This window comes from Mizuhopecten yessoensis, unplaced genomic scaffold (genome assembly GCF_002113885.1).
Source record: "Mizuhopecten yessoensis strain PY_sf001 unplaced genomic scaffold, ASM211388v2 scaffold1461, whole genome shotgun sequence".
NCBI classification, from domain to species: domain Eukaryota; kingdom Metazoa; phylum Mollusca; class Bivalvia; order Pectinida; family Pectinidae; genus Mizuhopecten; species Mizuhopecten yessoensis.
In genome coordinates, this window is record NW_018404058.1 from 132642 (window position 1) to 150131 (window position 17490).

General features: G+C 38.3%; 2 protein-coding genes across 3 annotated transcripts in view; one reads left to right on the forward strand and one right to left on the reverse strand.

Annotated features, from left to right (window-relative positions):
* The window catches only part of LOC110462510 (peptidase inhibitor 16-like), a 19419-nt gene extending 11027 nt beyond the window's left edge, over nt 1–8392 (forward strand). Inside the window, exons 3-8 of the mRNA XM_021516487.1 lie at nt 391–535; nt 1507–1619; nt 3373–3503; nt 4419–4513; nt 4654–4707; nt 6694–8392. Of these exons, the coding sequence (XP_021372162.1) occupies nt 391–535; nt 1507–1619; nt 3373–3503; nt 4419–4513; nt 4654–4707; nt 6694–6722 (567 nt within the window). The 3' untranslated portion in view covers nt 6723–8392. The remainder of the gene's footprint in view (nt 1–390; nt 536–1506; nt 1620–3372; nt 3504–4418; nt 4514–4653; nt 4708–6693) is intronic.
* LOC110462497 (T-cell immunomodulatory protein-like) overlaps nt 6785–17490 on the reverse strand; it is a 21355-nt gene continuing 10649 nt past the window's right edge. Inside the window, exons 10-18 of one of the 2 annotated variants that reach the window (XM_021516474.1) lie at nt 16768–16924; nt 16079–16184; nt 11904–11947; nt 11528–11606; nt 11015–11136; nt 10531–10613; nt 10007–10124; nt 8754–8837; nt 6785–8722 (exon numbers count right to left, since the gene is read on the reverse strand). In XM_021516474.1, the coding sequence (XP_021372149.1) occupies nt 8778–8837; nt 10007–10124; nt 10531–10613; nt 11015–11136; nt 11528–11606; nt 11904–11947; nt 16079–16184; nt 16768–16924 (769 nt within the window). In that variant the 3' untranslated portion in view covers nt 6785–8722; nt 8754–8777. Of the gene's footprint in view, nt 8838–10006; nt 10125–10530; nt 10614–11014; nt 11137–11527; nt 11607–11903; nt 11948–16078; nt 16185–16767; nt 16925–17490 lie in introns of both variants that reach the window. The other variant, XM_021516466.1, reaches the window with a different exon arrangement.

Genomic DNA, 17490 nt, shown 5'->3' on the forward strand with positions numbered 1-17490 from the left:
CTTCGTTCACTTGTATATCTGGAGTAGATCTCTAGTCTATACTTCACCTTCGTTCACTTGTATATCTGGAGTAGATCTCTAGTCCATACTTCACCTTCGTTCACTTGTATATCTGGAGTAGATCTCTAATCTATACTTCGCCTTCGTTCACTTCTGTATATGGAGTAGATCTCTAGTCTATATTTCGCCTTCGTTCACTTGTATATCTGGAGTAGATCTCTAGTCTATACTTCGCCTTCGTTCACTTCTATATATGGAGTAGATCTCTAGTCTATACTTCGCCTTCGTTCACTTGTATATCTGGAGTAGATCTCTAGTCTATACTTCGCATTCGTTCACTTGTATATCTGGAGTAGATTTCTAGTCTATACTTCGCCTTTGTTGCTTCAGACTTGGAGTAGATCCCTGAAGAACAACGCAGCTGACTGGGCAGACGAGTGTTTATGGAAACACAGCTCCTACTCCGACCGGACCGTTCCATGGAAGGGTCAGTCCACGGCCGCTTATGTCGGGGAAAACCTATTTATGACCACAGGTAAGTGATCCACGGTCTTTCTACCATTTGATGAACGGTATGGAATTATGAATACAGTGCTGGTGCGATGGGTTTAGTGAATTGAGTGCTGGTGCATTGGGTTTAGTGAATACAGTGCTGGCGGTATTGATTTAGTGAATACGGTACTTGCGGTATGGGTTTAGTGAATACGGTGCTGGCGGTACGGGTTTAGTGATTACAGTGCTGGCGGTATTGGTTTAGTGAATACAGTGCTGGCAGTATGGGTTTAGTGAATACAGTGCTGGCGGTATTGGTTTAGTGAATACACTGCTGGCAGTATGGGTTTAGTGAATACAGTGCTGGCGGTATGGATTAGTGAATACAGTGCTGGCGGGATGGGTTTAGTGAATACAGTGCTGGCGGTATTGATTTAGTGAATACGGTACTTGCGGTATGGGTTTAGTGAATACGGTGCTGGCGGTATGGGTTTAGTGAATACCGTGCTGGCGGTATGGGTTAGCGAATACAGTGCTGGCGGTATGGGTTTAGTGAATAAAGTGCTGGCGGTATGGGTTAGCGAATACAGTGCTGGCGGTATGGGTTTAGGGAATACAGTGCTGGCGGTATGGGTTAGTGAATACAGTGCTGGCGGTATGTGTTCGACTCCAGACTTCGAGGCGCACAACAGAAATGGTGAACTCAGGGCGATCTTTAGTGAATAGCTGAGTGAGGTCTGCCTGCAGATTTATTACATGTATTTCCTTTTAGTCCGAATCGTTTTATTTAGACAATATGTTGCCAACTAAAGTCATGACAGTAAAACAAATAACATAGTATATAATGTTAAAGTGAAAACACTTTTACGTAATAGGTTGCAGTTATGCAGGATCGGCAAGGATAGCTCATATAAGCCAGAAGGCTTATTTCCAACGAAGGCCTTTCAGATCATAAAAGTAATAACGTTATAAAGATTCTGTCAACTCTTAGCTAATAAGCCATTTTATTTTTAGCAAAAACATTGAATATCACAAAGATCGTTAACAGCTGGTACGTCGAGAAGAATGACTACAACATCATAACTGGATCGTGTACTTCCGGGAAAGAGTGCGGTCACTACACACAGGTCAGTGGGTACCTCCGGGAAAGTGTGAGGTCACTTCAAACAGGTCAGGGTGTACTTCCGGGAAAGTGTGAGAACATTACAAACAGGTCAGTTGGTACTTCCGGGAAAGTGTGAGGTCACTACAAACATGTAAGTGTGCACTTCCGGGAAGTATGCAGTCACTACAAACAGGTCAGGGTGTACTTCCGGGAAAGTGTGAGGTCACTACAAACAGGTCAGGGTGTACTTCCGGGAAAGCGTGAGAACATTACAAACAGGTCAGTTGGTACTTCCGGGAAAGTGTGAGGTCACTACAAACATGTAAGTGTGCACTTCCGGGAAGTATGCAGTCACTACAAACAGGTCAGGGTGTACTTCCGGGAAAGTGTGAGAACATTACAAACAGGTCAGTTGGTACTTCCACGAAAGTGTGAGGTCACTACAAACAGGTAAGTATGTACTTCCGGGAAAGTGTGCGGTCACCACAAACAGGTTAGTATGTACCTCCGGGAAAGTGTGCGGTCACCCCAAAAAGGTAAGTATGTACTTCCGGGAAAGTGTGCGGTCACTACAAACAGGTTAGTATGTACTTCCGGGAAAGTGTGCGGTCATCACAAACAGGTTAGTATGTACTTCCGGGAAAGTGTGCGGTCACCACAAACAGGTAAGTATGTACTTCCGGGAAAGTGTGAGGTCACTACAATAATATAAGTGTGCACTTCCGGGAAGTATGCAGTCACTTCAAACAGGTCAGTTTGTCCTTCCGAGAAAGTGTGAGGTCACTACAAACAGATAAGTATGTACTTCCGGGAAAGTTTGCGATCGATACATTCAGGTAAATGTGCACTTCTGGGAAAGTGTGTGGTCGTTACAAACAGGTCAGTGTGAAATTACGGAAAACAGAGTATTTATTTCAAACTGGTAACCGATCACTTCCGGAAAAGAATATCGATTGCGTCAAACAGGTCAGTGTATAGTTCCGGAAAGAATTATTCACTTCAAACGGGTGGAAACTTCCCGGAAAAAGTGTCGGTGACTCCAAACCGGTTAACAACCGGAAAGAGTGTTGGTCTTTCCCGAATATCGGTATCGGGAAAGAGTTTGTTCACTTCAAACAAGTGTTATGTGAATTTCCGGGAAACAAAGTTGAACACCACAAATAGGTTAGCGTTTACTTCCGGGAAACAGTGCATTCAATTCAACAGATAAGCGTTTACTTCCGGAAAGAGTGCATCAACTTTAAACAGGTAGGCGTATTCTACCGGGATATAGTATATTTACGGGATGTAGCGCAGTCACTGCTTCTACATCCGGGACAGAGTGTATTTACGGGATGTAGCGCAGTCACTGCTTCTACATCCGGGACAGAGTGTATTTACGGGATGTAGCGCAGTCACTGCTTCTACATCCGAGAAAAGAGAGTTGGTCAATGCAAAAAGGTAAGCATATGTGATTCCGGGAAGGAATGCGGTCGCTACCAACAGGAAATCATGTTTATACGGGAAAGTGTCACTACAAGCATGTTAGTGTGTGTGCTTTCGGGAGAAAATCGTGGCATATCCGGGAAAGAGAACAGTCACTACTAACAGGTTAGCCTTCGTGTGTGTACATCCGGGGAAAAGATAATTCATTTTAAACAAGTGTACTTCCGGGTGAAATTAAACTCACTACGTACAAGAAGGTATGTATTTCCGTGAAAAGTGCTTTATCATTTTCTAATTTATCGTGTGGATGAACAAAAAAAGAAAACCGAAACTGTTCGTCTTTGTTTTAGGTTGTGTGGTCTAAATCTGACAAGCTGGGCTGTTCTATGGAGAGATGTCAACCCCTCCGTAAAATCGAGGACGGAAAAAAAGTGGTAATGAAGTCCTTGGCCTGGCTTGTTGTCTGTCAGTACGGACCAGGGTAAATCATTGGATATTTAACAGTCCTTGGTCTGGCTTGTTGTCTGTCAGTACGGACCAGGGTAAATCATTGGATATTTAACAGTCCTTGGTCTGGCTTGTTGTCTGTCAGTACGGACCAGGGTAAATCATTGGATATTTAACAGTCCTTGGTCTGGCTTGTTGTCTGTCAGTACGGACCAGGGTAAATCATTGGATATTTAACAGTCCTTGGTCTGGCTTGTTGTCTGTCAGTACGGACCAGGGTAAATCATTGGATATTTAACAGTCCTTGGTCTGGCTTGTTGTCTGTCAGTACGGACCAGGGTAAATCATTGGATATTTAACAGTCCTTGGTCTGGCTTGTTGTCTGTCAGTACGGACCAGGGTAAATCATTGGATATTTAACAGTCCTTGGTCTGGCTTGTTGTCTGTCAGTACGGACCAGGGTAAATCATTGGATATTTAACAGTCCTTGGTCTGGCTTGTTGTCTGTCAGTACGGACCAGGGTAAATCATTGGATATTTAACAGTCCTTGGTCTGGCTTGTTGTCTGTCAGTACGGACCAGGGTAAATCATTGGATATTTAACAGTCCTTGGTCTGGCTTGTTGTCTGTCAGTACGGACCAGGGTAAATCATTGGATATTTAACAGTCCTTGGTCTGGCTTGTTGTCTGTCAGTACGGACCAGGGTAAATCATTGGATATTTAACAGTCCTTTGTCTGGCTTGTTGTCTGTCAGTACGGACCAGGGTAAATCATTGGATATTTAACAGTCCATGAACAAAAAATAAAGATCTAAGGCTGTATATTCAAGCACGTAATTAGAGAGATTAAAATCTGTTATTACACATTTAAAACCCATTTTCGTGACGATAAAATTGCATATTCTATGTTATTATAACAAGTGACTTCATATGATGGTGTCCTCCCTAGGGGTAACGTAGGGAGTACCAAGCCCTACGTAAGAGGAACTCGCTGTTCAGGATGTCCGTCGCACACCACATGTGACTCCTCCAGGAAACTGTGTGGTAAGTAGTCACGCCGCTATCAAAACACTGTGTGATAAACTCGATCTCTTTTGAATTTCTTTAACACGGAAACCATTTTTTAGTATAAACTGTAGCATGAAGCTGGAACTGTGGATACCAATCTGATCTTTTACTTGTAGTTATCTCCGACAGGCGCAGAGAACTGGAGCTCCTCCTGGATGCTTTATATCCAGGTAAATAAGCTTGCTTTATTTCGTTGTTTTCGATCTCACCTTGTACCAAGCACTCTAGTTTAATGCGATGGCGTCCATCTGGATATTTAAGCAATCATGACAAAATGTTGTTAATAATAACATTACACTCTTATGGTTCTCACTTCAGTTCTCAGTGCTCCAACTTCCACTAGAGACAACACCCTTCCGTCATCCTGTATTTGATTTCCTGGTCTCAAGGATGCTTCATAGCAAATTTGGTTGAAACTCAATCAACTGGTCTAGACGCTTAGGCTTTTAAGATTTAACCGGCACTTTCCTTCCTTTACGACATGCCACTAACCACTAGGGGTATACTCTTCTTTATAAAGCAGAGGATTCCAAGGGCTCAAAGGCCAAGCATGTGTTTCAAAAACAGATTTTACTGTGAATTGATCAATATGTTTCTGTAAACAGTTACAGGGCCCCTGGGACTTAGTACATAGGGGTGGGGCTGGACCTTGGCCAATACTGATAGCATGAATAAACTAATTTTTATGCCTAGCAATTGCCTTAATTCTTAAAGAATAGGAATTTCAACCTCAACCATTTTCATGTTATGTCTCAGGGAATAGACCCAAGGGGTCGAGCCGGTCAGAACTCCAGGGCCAGTCCAGTTATCTAATAGAAGATTTAATCAAACTTTGATATGTAGCTTCCTTGAGCCAACATGACACACTTTTGTGTAACAAGAGCCAGAACTATTGTCTGTACCATGCTTTACCCTTGTATAACAAGAGCCAGAACTATTGTCTGTACCATGCTTTACCCTTGTGTAACAAGAGCCAGAACTATTGTCTGTACCATGCTTTACCCTTGTGTAACAAGAGCCAGAACTATTGTCTGTACCATGCTTTACCCTTGTATAACAAGAGCCAGAACTATTGTCTGTACCATGCTTTACCCTTGTGTAACAAGAGCCAGAACTATTGTCTGTACCATGCTTTACCCTTGTGTAACAAGAGCCAGAACTATTGTCTGTACCATGCTTTACCCTTGTATAACAAGAGCCAGAACTATTGTCTGTACCATGCTTTACCCTTGTATAACAAGAGCCAGAACTATTGTCTGTACCATGCTTTACCCTTGTGTAACAAGAGCCAGAACTATTGTCTGTACCATGCTTTACCCTTGTGTAACAAGAGCCAGAACTATTGTCTGTACCATGCTTTACCCTTGTATAACAAGAGCCAGAACTATTGTCTGTACCATGCTTTACCCTTGTGTAACAAGAGCCAGAACTATTGTCTGTACCATGCTTTACCCTTGTGTAACAAGAGCCAGAACTATTGTCTGTACCATGCTTTACCCTTGTATAACAAGAGCCAGAACTATTGTCTGTACCATGCTTTACCCTTGTATAACAAGAGCCAGAACTATTGTCTGTACCATGCTTTACCCTTGTGTAACAAGAGCCAGAACTATTGTCTGTACCATGCTTTACCCTTGTGTAACAAGAGCCAGAACTATTGTCTGTACCATGCTTTACCCTTGTATAACAAGAGCCAGAACTATTGTCTGTACCATGCTTTACCCTTGTGTAACAAGAGCCAGAACTATTGTCTGTACCATGCTTTACCCTTGTGTAACAAGAGCCAGAACTATTGTCTGTACCATGCTTTACCCTTGTATAACAAGAGCCAGAACTATTGTCTGTACCATGCTTTACCCTTGTATAACAAGAGCCAGAACTATTGTCTGTACCATGCTTTACCCTTTTGTAACAAGAGCCAGAACTATTGTCTGTACCATGCTTTACCCTTGTGCTAAATATAGATTTGTATTATGTGTGCTCCTAACTACAAATGTATCAAGCGAAGTGCTGATGATTCTCGGTCAAAGGATTGTGGAATTTAACATTATTCAATTTTATATAACACCTGAAAGATAATGTATGCTCATATCAGGACTAATACATTTGCTGTGGTGAAAGGCAACTGTAATGACTTTGGTTATTTTTTGTTTCAGACTTTGAAGAAAACAGTAACGGAGATTGATCAAATTATGTGGAGAAAATATTATCAAAGAACTTTTTATACAATTTAAGAATCAAGTCCCATTTTTGGTCAAATAAATATTTATTATTGTCATTAAAAAGTAATTGATAAACAAGATTAATTTCAAAGTCACAAAGCAACCGACCTTGTACACATATAAATATTAGCATATTGTGCATGCTCATGTAACCACTGACATACAAATAAAGCATCTTGTAAAGACTTCAACAAAAACGTATGTTGTATGTAATAAATATATATACATGTAAACTAAAACGACAGACGACAGACGGCAGGATTAACAAACAGAGGGCACTCAGGGCAGTGATACAACCACCCCTCTCTACAGGCAATATTGGTATACAGGTTTTCATATGATCATTTCTTGGAAAATTATTTGTTATACAGCACATGATGGAACTGATGCAAACTTTGTTCAAATTCAAATTTTAACTTTTAAGTTTTTCCATTTTTATCGCCATGCTATCATGTGCAGTATTTTTTGTTTGATGAAAAGTTTTGGTTCCATTTTTGCAAATTCATCATCAAGCAAGCAAACACAAAATAAGGTGTTTATGAAAAATACCTGTTATACAGAATAAAGCACGTATATTTTCACCTCAGTTTGTGGGAACAATAAATCAGATCCATGTCTCATGTAAATATTTATCCAGAGATACTTAGACGAGATGTGTTATTGTACATGTCACAAAATAATTAAAACTGTTAAAATGATTATGACGATCATTTCAACCAGTATGCCTGGTATCACGAAAACTGAACTCCAAGAATCATGTTCTTAATTTATATATTTTACTGTTACACATTTTGATTATCTTCAATTCATTCAGTGTATCCTGTTACTTAAACAATTAATATTTAGGAAGTAATCGCCCTTAAGAAGATTGAAAGATTTCTTTAAGTAATGAAGTTTTGTGATCAAGGGCTGTGCTCTGACTTGTCAGAAAGTGTCTGGCACATTTCAACATTAATCTCAGCAGAAAACGTGGCTTGTCACAAGAAGAACAAGAACAAAAATAAAGGTGAAAGGTAACATGTTTTTAAACACAGACATAAACTATATTATACCACATGTCAAACCTCACGCAAGATTGGGACAATATGACTACCATAAGTCTAAACTTGCGTCCATTGAATACAATGTATTGTAATTCGCACACAACTCAATCAATTTGTCTACCTTGCACCTAAACTTGTGTCATAGAACAAAGTGCTTTACACATAATTTTGGCTTTTTGACTAATAAACATCTAAACCTGCATCACAAATCATTGTTAATACACACACAACTCACTCACTTCACATAGACCTATCACAGAGAAAGAGGAATGTCTTCATCGCTTGTTATTATGTAATAAAGAAGAAAACAAACAGCTATCAAGGAGGAAGCTCTGCATATAATAAACATCACTGGAAATGAGTTTGTCTTGTTCAAAAGTAAATAACATAACAGGTGACATACCCATATCACCCATCCAATGTCGGGATGTAAATAAGATTATAAATAGGATTCATATGTTCCTATACCAGTTTACTCCTCCTGTACATTATGAAAGAAATTCTTACAAAAGACTATCATACCACCCACACATTTTTATATATACGTTACTTCTGCCCTCCTGTACAAGTTAGTCCATAATTGCCCTTAATTTTTTTTGTTACAAATGTAGGAAAAACAATTTAGGCATGTGGTAGTAACACATTAATATGAGTTCTGTTAATTTGGAAAATTCACAATTAAGACACTCATTCTTTGGAACAGTTTCTATGCCAGCTATTGCACTCATTAACCTGGATATTTGCATTCCAAATCTAGATCTTCATCAAAAAAAAATGTGTAACGTAAAATAGTCTTATTAGATGAAACATAATGAGATGTAAGACATGTAAGTCTACAAATGCTCTTTGCTGGCTCAGACTCCAAATAAAAGGTGTTCCACTGAAAACACAGTAAAACTGGCAGGATGGTGATCAGGATGGTGATCAACCATCAGGATGGTGATCAGGAGGATGATTTCCATTGTGTTGACATGCTTACATAGCGTCAAAGTGAAACTTGTGGGCATCTTGTAATTTCTCTTTTTTGTCTTCGACCTGGAATATCAAATCAAGCTCAAAATTACATCAAACATCTATTGTTAATAAACCATTTTTAGTACAAGTTACATGGAGCGTTTTCAGGACAAATGAACATCTATTTGTTAATAAACCATTTTTAGTACGAGTAACATGGAGCGTTTTCAGGACAAATGAACAACCATTTGTTAATAAACCATTTTTAGTACGAGTTACATGAAGCGTTTTCAGGACAAATGAACAACTATTGTTAATAAACCATTTTTAGTATGAGTAACATGGAGCGTTTTCAGGACAAATGAACATCTATTTGTTAATAAACCATTTTTAGTACGAGTTACATGGAGCGTTTTCAGGACAAATGAACATCTATTATTACTAAACCATTTTTAGTACGAGTTACATGGAGCGTTTTCATGACAAATGAACAACTATTGTTAATAAACCATTTTTAGTGCGAGTTACATGGAGCGTTTTCAGGACAAATGAAAAACTATTGTTAATAAACCATTTTTAGTATGAGTAACATGGAGCGTTTTCAGGACAAATGAACATCTATTATTACTAAACCATTTTTAGTACGAGTTACATGGAGCGTTTTCAGGACAAATGAACATCCATTTGCTTGTTCCTTATTAAGTTATGGTGGAATTTCTGCACGTGTAAAACTGCATCGGTAGATCATGGAACTCTGACTACCCTTAGCTAAGTAACATAAGATACGATTTCTGGTACTGATCTGATATCTCATGCGATGTAAATATTTGTATAAGACGATCATTAACAAAATTAAAGTTTCAAAAGTTAAAGCCTCTTCATTACATTTTGCATCTGATGGCAAAATATAAATGATTAATAATTAACCAAACTAGGACCTTGAAGTCAACATCAAAGGTCAAGGTCACAATAAGATATCTAACATTGATTCAATTCTTTTTTTTTCATTCCAATCAAATCTCATTCAATATATCATGAAATAGCATCATGTACCCTATAAATATTTGCTGACATAAAGGTCAAAGGTCATGGCTTTATCTTCTGGCTCAAAGAAAGGGGATGAAACTTTGTGCAGCTGTGTACCTTTTCTGTTCTCACTAAATAAGATGAAGGCTACTTTAGGTTATCTACTCTACCATTGATTGTTTGTATTGTGGTTTATGGTGACTGTATATGTAAAGGGACGGTACCTTCTCTCGCCAGTGTAGAATTCCCACCATCATCGCTAGGAAACCACATGTCCCCAAGAGGGCAGCACCAGTCAACAGCACAAGTTTGCTGGGGGTCACAAAAAGCTTGTTTGACCAGCTGTGGCAATAAAAGTAATTCAAATTTATTTACCCATTTAGTGTTACTAACTGACTGCCCATCACACCTTTGGTTTGTAGGACAGTCACAGATCTACAAATGGTTAATCTATATTATTGAATTAGACAATGTAATTTGTTGGCACCATTAAACAATTGACTTCTGATGAGGCTGATGTAACGATTAACCAATCATAACAAAGAGGGTACTGATGAGGCTGATGTCACGATTAACCAATCATAACAATGAAGGAACTGATGAGGCTGATGTAACGATTAACCAATCATAACAAAGAGGGTACTGATGAGGCTGATGTAACGATTAACCAATCATAACTAAGAGGGTACTGATGCCGAAGGTGCAGTGAGCATTGTTATATATAAGATGATCATTTCCCCGTACATACCTTGATGGTTCGTCATGTGGGTAAGGTATGATGATAAGTTGAGAGTTTGGTATGACAGAGGACCAGCTTCTTGTCCTGACGTCCTGTAAACCGATAGTAAATATTTGTTATGTACAAAATAGACTTTAGGCTTAATTATGTCTTAACCAGCTGAAATAAAAAAACAAACATGCCTGGACTGAAGTTAAATATGATTGGCCAAAAGATGAATGTTGCCTCGACATGATGTGACATAATGATGCCAGATTAAATTGGTTAATGGCTAATTTAACAGGAGTTACCCATTATATCACCTGTCTATCAGATTACAACAATTCCATGTATGTGAAATCAAGGTATGAGATTACATTAATTACCCCTCTGATTATTTTGTATTATATTCTGTAACAAGTTGAACAAACATAGAATTATATTCAGGTTTAAAGTTCCATTCATCCTTTTTAAAAACTAGGGTCAAGGATTTTTTACGCCTGGTAATACTTACTGTGCCGTTAGGATGTGGAATGCCGATGTACAACTTGTCAACAAAGTTGGGCGTCTGTCCAAGGCCAAACACAATGTAGGGCTGCTGTAGGGAGAAGTATGCCGACTGTGTTAACTGGGTGGCTGTAAACACAACAAACACAGGTTAATGTGGTGTTATTGAAAACAGAACATGTCATAATGACTTGCCATCCGTACTAAACAGAATATAACATTATACATTGCTATGGTTACAGTGGGCTACTGTAAGTCCTCACTCGGATCATCTAGGAAACTCTTTGTTGACAGGTAAATTCTGCACCCTGTAATTGTTGTTTAAAGCCTGACATTAAAGTGTAACGATGATGATGTTGGCTTTATTAGATGGAATATTTTCGTGATGATATATTTCAAGAAATCTCTGGACATTTGTTTTGATTTCGAACAGGTTTAATCTTGAAAAGTTCAGCATAGTCATTAATCAACAAACAATTGGTGAGAACCTCTGCCAAGGTGATCTGACTGAAGTACCCACCTGTGCCGACCTGAGCATCACCATTAGTGTCCAGTGTAGAAAACTTGGCCGCTGGACCAGGCTGATTGATACCATACGGCTGCAAAACAGAAAACACACTGAACGAGTGTACATAGACAACGCTCTTTCTGATAAATCCAATTCCCTACCTCATAAATTATTTTGCTGTTTGTGTGGTAAATATTTCCACACTCTGCCTGATGAGAATATTTAACTCCAGTCTTGATATTACTGGAAACTCATTTTAACTCCCTACCTACTCACTGTTAAATTATTGTTTAAACAAATTAAGTCTGTATACCCCTGTAATGCCCATCAGAGAATAAGAATAAGACATCGCACCATCAACAATATTCACATTAGACTTTGATATTACCTTTCTGTGAGCCGGACAGTTATCGGAACAAACTCCACTGGCCACTGTAAAAATAAGAGGCAACAATCTGACAACATCATATGTACAACAAACTAATCTGAAGTTGTGGATCCAGGAGATTTTACAATCTTACCTGTAGCTATTCTAACACTGACATCCTCATGCAAAACAAGTTTTGCGTATCAGAAACATTCTTGGGTATTTTCTTTCAGTTTTACATTTAGATTGTGTTGATACAAATTTCACTGTTACAAAGTGTGAACTGTACACATATTTGCTGTGTGAATTTGAGTCAGGTAAACTACACATATTTGCTGTGTGAACTTGAGTCAGGTAAACTACATATATTTGCTGTGTGAACTTGAGTCAGGTAAACTGTATATATATTTGCTGTGTGAACTTGAGTCAGGTAAACTGTACACATATTTGCTGTGTGAACTTGAGTCAGGTAACCTGTACACATATTTGCTGTGTGAACTTGAGTCAGGTAAACTGTACATATATTTGCTGTGTGAACTTGAGTCAGGTAAATTTTACACATATTTGCTGTGTGAACTTGAGTCAGGTAAACTGTACACATATTTGCTGAGTGAACTTGAGTCAGGTAAACTGTACACATATTTGCTGTACTTCTAACATCTGTGGTGACAAGGTAACCACAAAAACATGAACCAAATCTAAATAATTCTGAAAAAAGTCGGAAGTATGACACAAAATCAAACAAAAGCCGAAGAACAGCTGTTGATTAGAAGTTTCCTTGGGCTGATACTGACACCAGATAAATAATAAATGTAGTGGGACAAGGTAAGCTCACTTGGTCCTTAAAGGGTTTTGCCCAAGATTTCTGACATTTTGTAAAAATAACTGCCGAATCATCCACCAACGAGCGCTTAGAAGTGTCCCGTTACCTAGATATAGGCAACCAAAAGTGACCGCTCCTTACTGGTGAAAATGTTAATGAGCTAACCGATCACATGGTACTGGTTTGGGTCACTGGTCTATATAAGAGTAACTATAGGGTTCAGGAGCTACACCCCTCCTATATATTTCTGATTTGTTTCAATGGACACGTCTGACAGTGTGATACTTGGCATGAACGACATACTTTATACAATTCTCGACGAATTTAAGGTGAAGACAGGATGAAGACAGATCCCTATTTATGTAAATATTGACATCGGAGGACAATTCTGATATGGCAGGGACGTCAATATTGACATCGGAGGACGATTCTGATATGGCAGGGACGTAAATATTGACATCGGAGGACGATTCTGATATGGCAGGGACGTAAATAAAGATACGCATATTGAATAGCGGCTACACATAATGAAACATTCTTATATTACTTGATTTATAACAAAATAAATAGGTATTACGTAAGAGCCAGTTTGATGATGTCGTGACTTTTTAGAGTCAGACATTTGTAATGTAATCTACTGTTATGTTCTGAAATCTGCTGACAAATCGCTTGTATACCTCCTCCCTGTCTAACGTTACACATCTAAAAGTGAAAGTTTTACCAAACAACATTTGCATCTGAGTTTGATACGGTATTAGAGCACATAGACATGGAACACATATACTTTCATTCAATTTGGTTTTGTTATGATCGCGAACGTAGATCACATAAAAAGCTTTACACAAAAGGCTACCACATTAAGCTAATTGACACAGAATTCCAAAAACTTGTGAGGTGGAAAGTGGAATGATGAATAATGTCTCAATGTTATGTTTTCGTGTGTGTCTTCATAATCTTATCAATAAGTTTTAAATCAACTTGGAAAGATATCACGAAATCTTGGATCTACCCCTGAGGATATATTTTTGATAAAAACTGCTAAACAAATGTCAGTTTTGGTTCTTTTAAATATTCAATAAATGTCATATCAGCACCACCATCATTACTACAAAAATAATAAAACTTTAGAATCCAGAAATTTCATTAAAAAACTCATATTGTATATCTTGAAAAGATATCACGAAATCTTGGATCTACCCCTGAGGATATATTTTTGATAAAAACTGCTAAACAAATGTCAGTTTTGGTTCTTTAAAATATTCAATAGATGTCATATCAGCACCACCACCATTACTACAAAAATAATAAAACTTTAGAATCCAGAAATTTCATTTAAAACACTTCTATCGTATGTATTAATCACAGACTTGATAGCATCTAGTTACGTGATGGTACACATACATTTCGGTCCAGGTTATTAGCTTCAGGTAAAAATGCATGTAAAATATAGTTAAATGCTGTTGAAATTGACTTTAATCTTTTCAAAACACATAATTTTGTGTTAGTTGGAGGATCGGTTATACATTTTGTAAATGCCCTTTGGCCATGACATTCACAGGTAACACCTCTGGGTAATTAGTTCACCTGTTAATTAATGATTTATGTAGAATTGGTTTTAACCATATTGGATCGCTCAAACTTAACAAAATGAAAGGCAGTTTTTGGAATTGTATTCTCAACGCTTGCATGATATATTTATTCAAGAATTACGTAGTGCATCTGATAAATCTTCTAAATGTGACTTACATAAACATCTTGTTGATAGCTTTCAAATTGGTTTAAATCCCTTCACTTGTATAGTAGGAGAAAAATTATTTTCATCTACTCCCCTATTGGGCCCCACCCCTCTGCCCTCAGAAGAGCCATACCCTCTGTTTATACAAATTTGAGGCTCCTTTGTCCAAAGATACTCTAGAACAAATTTGGTCAAAATCCTTCTATTGGTTGAGAAGAAGAAGATTTTTAAAGATTTACCTATTTTCCCCCTATTTGGCCCCACCCCTCTGCCCCCAGGTGGGGCCATACCCTCTATTTACAAACTGAGAACCCTTTGGCCAATGATGCTCCAGACCAAATTTGGTCAAAATCCCTTCATCGGTACAAAAGGAGAAGGATCTTTAACGTTTTCCTCTATTTCCCCTAATGGGCCTCACCCATCTGACCCAAAGAAAGGGGGCCACACAACTCAGTTTATACAAAACTTATTCTTTTGTCCCTAAGTAGCATGCTTCAGACTTTATTTGGTTTAAATCCCTTCATTTGTTTGGAGGAAGAAAAAAATCCTCTATTTCCCCTATTGGGCCCCACCCCTCTGCCCCCAGAGAGGCCACACCCTCCATTTATACAAACTTGAGGCTCCTTTGTTCAAAGATGCTCTTGAACAAATTTGGTCAAAATCCTTTTAATTGTTGAGAAGGAGAAGATTTTTAAAGATTAACCTATTTTCCCCCTATTTGGCCCCCCCCTCTGCCCCAAAAGGGACTATACTCTAAATTTATACAAAACTGAGAACCTTTTGGCCAATGATGATCCAGACCAAATTTGGTCAAAATCCTCTGAGCCATTAAGGACAAGTAGCGTTTTAAAGAAGAAAGTTGAAGGACGCTGGACGCCGGACGACAGACGCCTGACGCTGCGCCATGGCATAAGCATAAGCTAAAACCTTGAAACTTGAACTTGAATTCACAGGTAGGTATCCTTTGGCTATAGTATTAAACGATAAGAACTATAGGTAATTAACATACTTTTAATGCACAGGTAAGATATTTAGGTGTGTAAACTGTGTATTACTGTCTCTCAGCTTGAAGTCACATTGAATGTAGGCACGGAATTAAACTTCCATGATCAATTCTGGCTTGATTGATAACTTCTCTTTTTTTTTTTAGAAGAACATTATTGACATATGTATTTTTCGACTGATGATTCGACCTGTACAACATGTATTGGTTGATGTCATTACTTGCGTTGTTATGTAGATAATGTGTAAATATGTAAACGGCGTGTCAGAATGGGTACACGTAAAGAACAGGACATCTGATAAGTTGTGCCACTGTGACGTCACATGACCTCGTACCAAGATCAAAATATGCATATTCATAAGGCTGATATAGATGGGGCGTCACATGGGCTATACATCATCTGAGTACCGAGAGACGGGGTCTTGGTCACTACACATATTATTGTATCAAATGACCGTAAAATATGAAATTATGAAAAATCGTTGCCAAAATCCTTTAAAGTGACAGAAATTTTAGTGCATGCATCAATTTTGTCTGAGTCTAACTGATCCCTTACCAAACAGTGACAGTGTACTTACCAATCACTTTTGTCTGAGTCTAACTGATCCCTTACCAAACAGTGACAGTATACTTACCCATCACTTTTATAAAACAGGCATCTTGTTCAAACGTGTGCTGCATCAGGTGAGTCTGGTACCCATTCTTACTGTTATAAGTTGTCACCATAATATCCAAAATACCCTAATACAGACAAAATACTGAATGTCAATAACTCTCATCAAAGTCACATCAAGATACTTTATTGTTATGTGAAGTTTTACTAGGAAGTAAAGATGAACTTGACATTTGGTTTGAATGTTTTAAAACTCAGTTCTTTTAAGTTGTTCAGAAGTTACCGTGTTGAATGGGTTTTTTTACACAGGCCATTTTTTTATTTTCTGGGACCTTGTTCTTAAGGCGGTAGTATGAGACCAGTATATATTACAGTGATATAATTATGAAATTTTCACTTTATCAAAGATAAGGAATTTATATTTCATGTTCACTCAAAAAATAGAAATATCAAAAAGTTAGTTTCAAGGGCAGATTTTACACTATAAAGGGAGAAAGACCTATGTTTGGTTTTTAGACAGGTTTAAGTCTTAGGAATTTCCAACTTAAAACTTTTTCAACCGATATTCTTTTCTTTCAAATATTTTCATTTTTTTTAAACAAAACTGTGCTAAATGTGTTTTCTGAAAATAGTACAAAGTTGCCCCCCCCCCTTACATTATAAACTCCCCAGAGTGACAGAGATGTATATGTGTTTTTGTCTGGAGCTTACATTTTCCTGGTAATCAAAGAAAGTCGCAAGTACAGCTCTGTCTGAGTGATCATGTAATGTGGTAGTCCACGACACACGGTACGTTCTGGGGAACATCTCACACCCTGCTCCACTACACCCCACATTCAGTAGGATGTACGCCCTCTGGAACACCTCCCTGTAATATTGTGAAATAAGTTACACTTACAGGTCAAGTAAATTAACAAATCTGGTCCAACTATTTGCGACATTAAATCTATAAATTCAGCTAGGTCACACTGCAATGTCTGATTACACATATAGAGTGTTGGAAGTTTAAAAAATGGGTAAGTCACACTGCAATGACTGATTACACATATAGAGTGTTGGAAGTTTGAAAAGGAAAAAGGCTGATTCTCTGAACAAGCTATGTTGCATGACTTATTGCTTGGAGCACTAATATTGTGATTTGGTAAAGATTTCAGTAACTGTGACCATCAGCAATACTTACCCATCATTGTCTGTGTGCTGGAGTACAGCCAGTAGAACAGGGAAACCATCAGCAATACTTACCCATCAGTGTTTGTGTGCTGGAGTACAGCCAGTAGAACAGGGAAACCATCAGCAATACTTACCCATCAGTGTTTATGTGCTGGAGTACAGCCAGTAGAACAGGGGAACCATCAGCAATACTTACCCATCAGTGTTTGTGTGCTGGAGTACAGCCAGTAGAACAGGGGAACCATCAGCAATACTTACCCATCA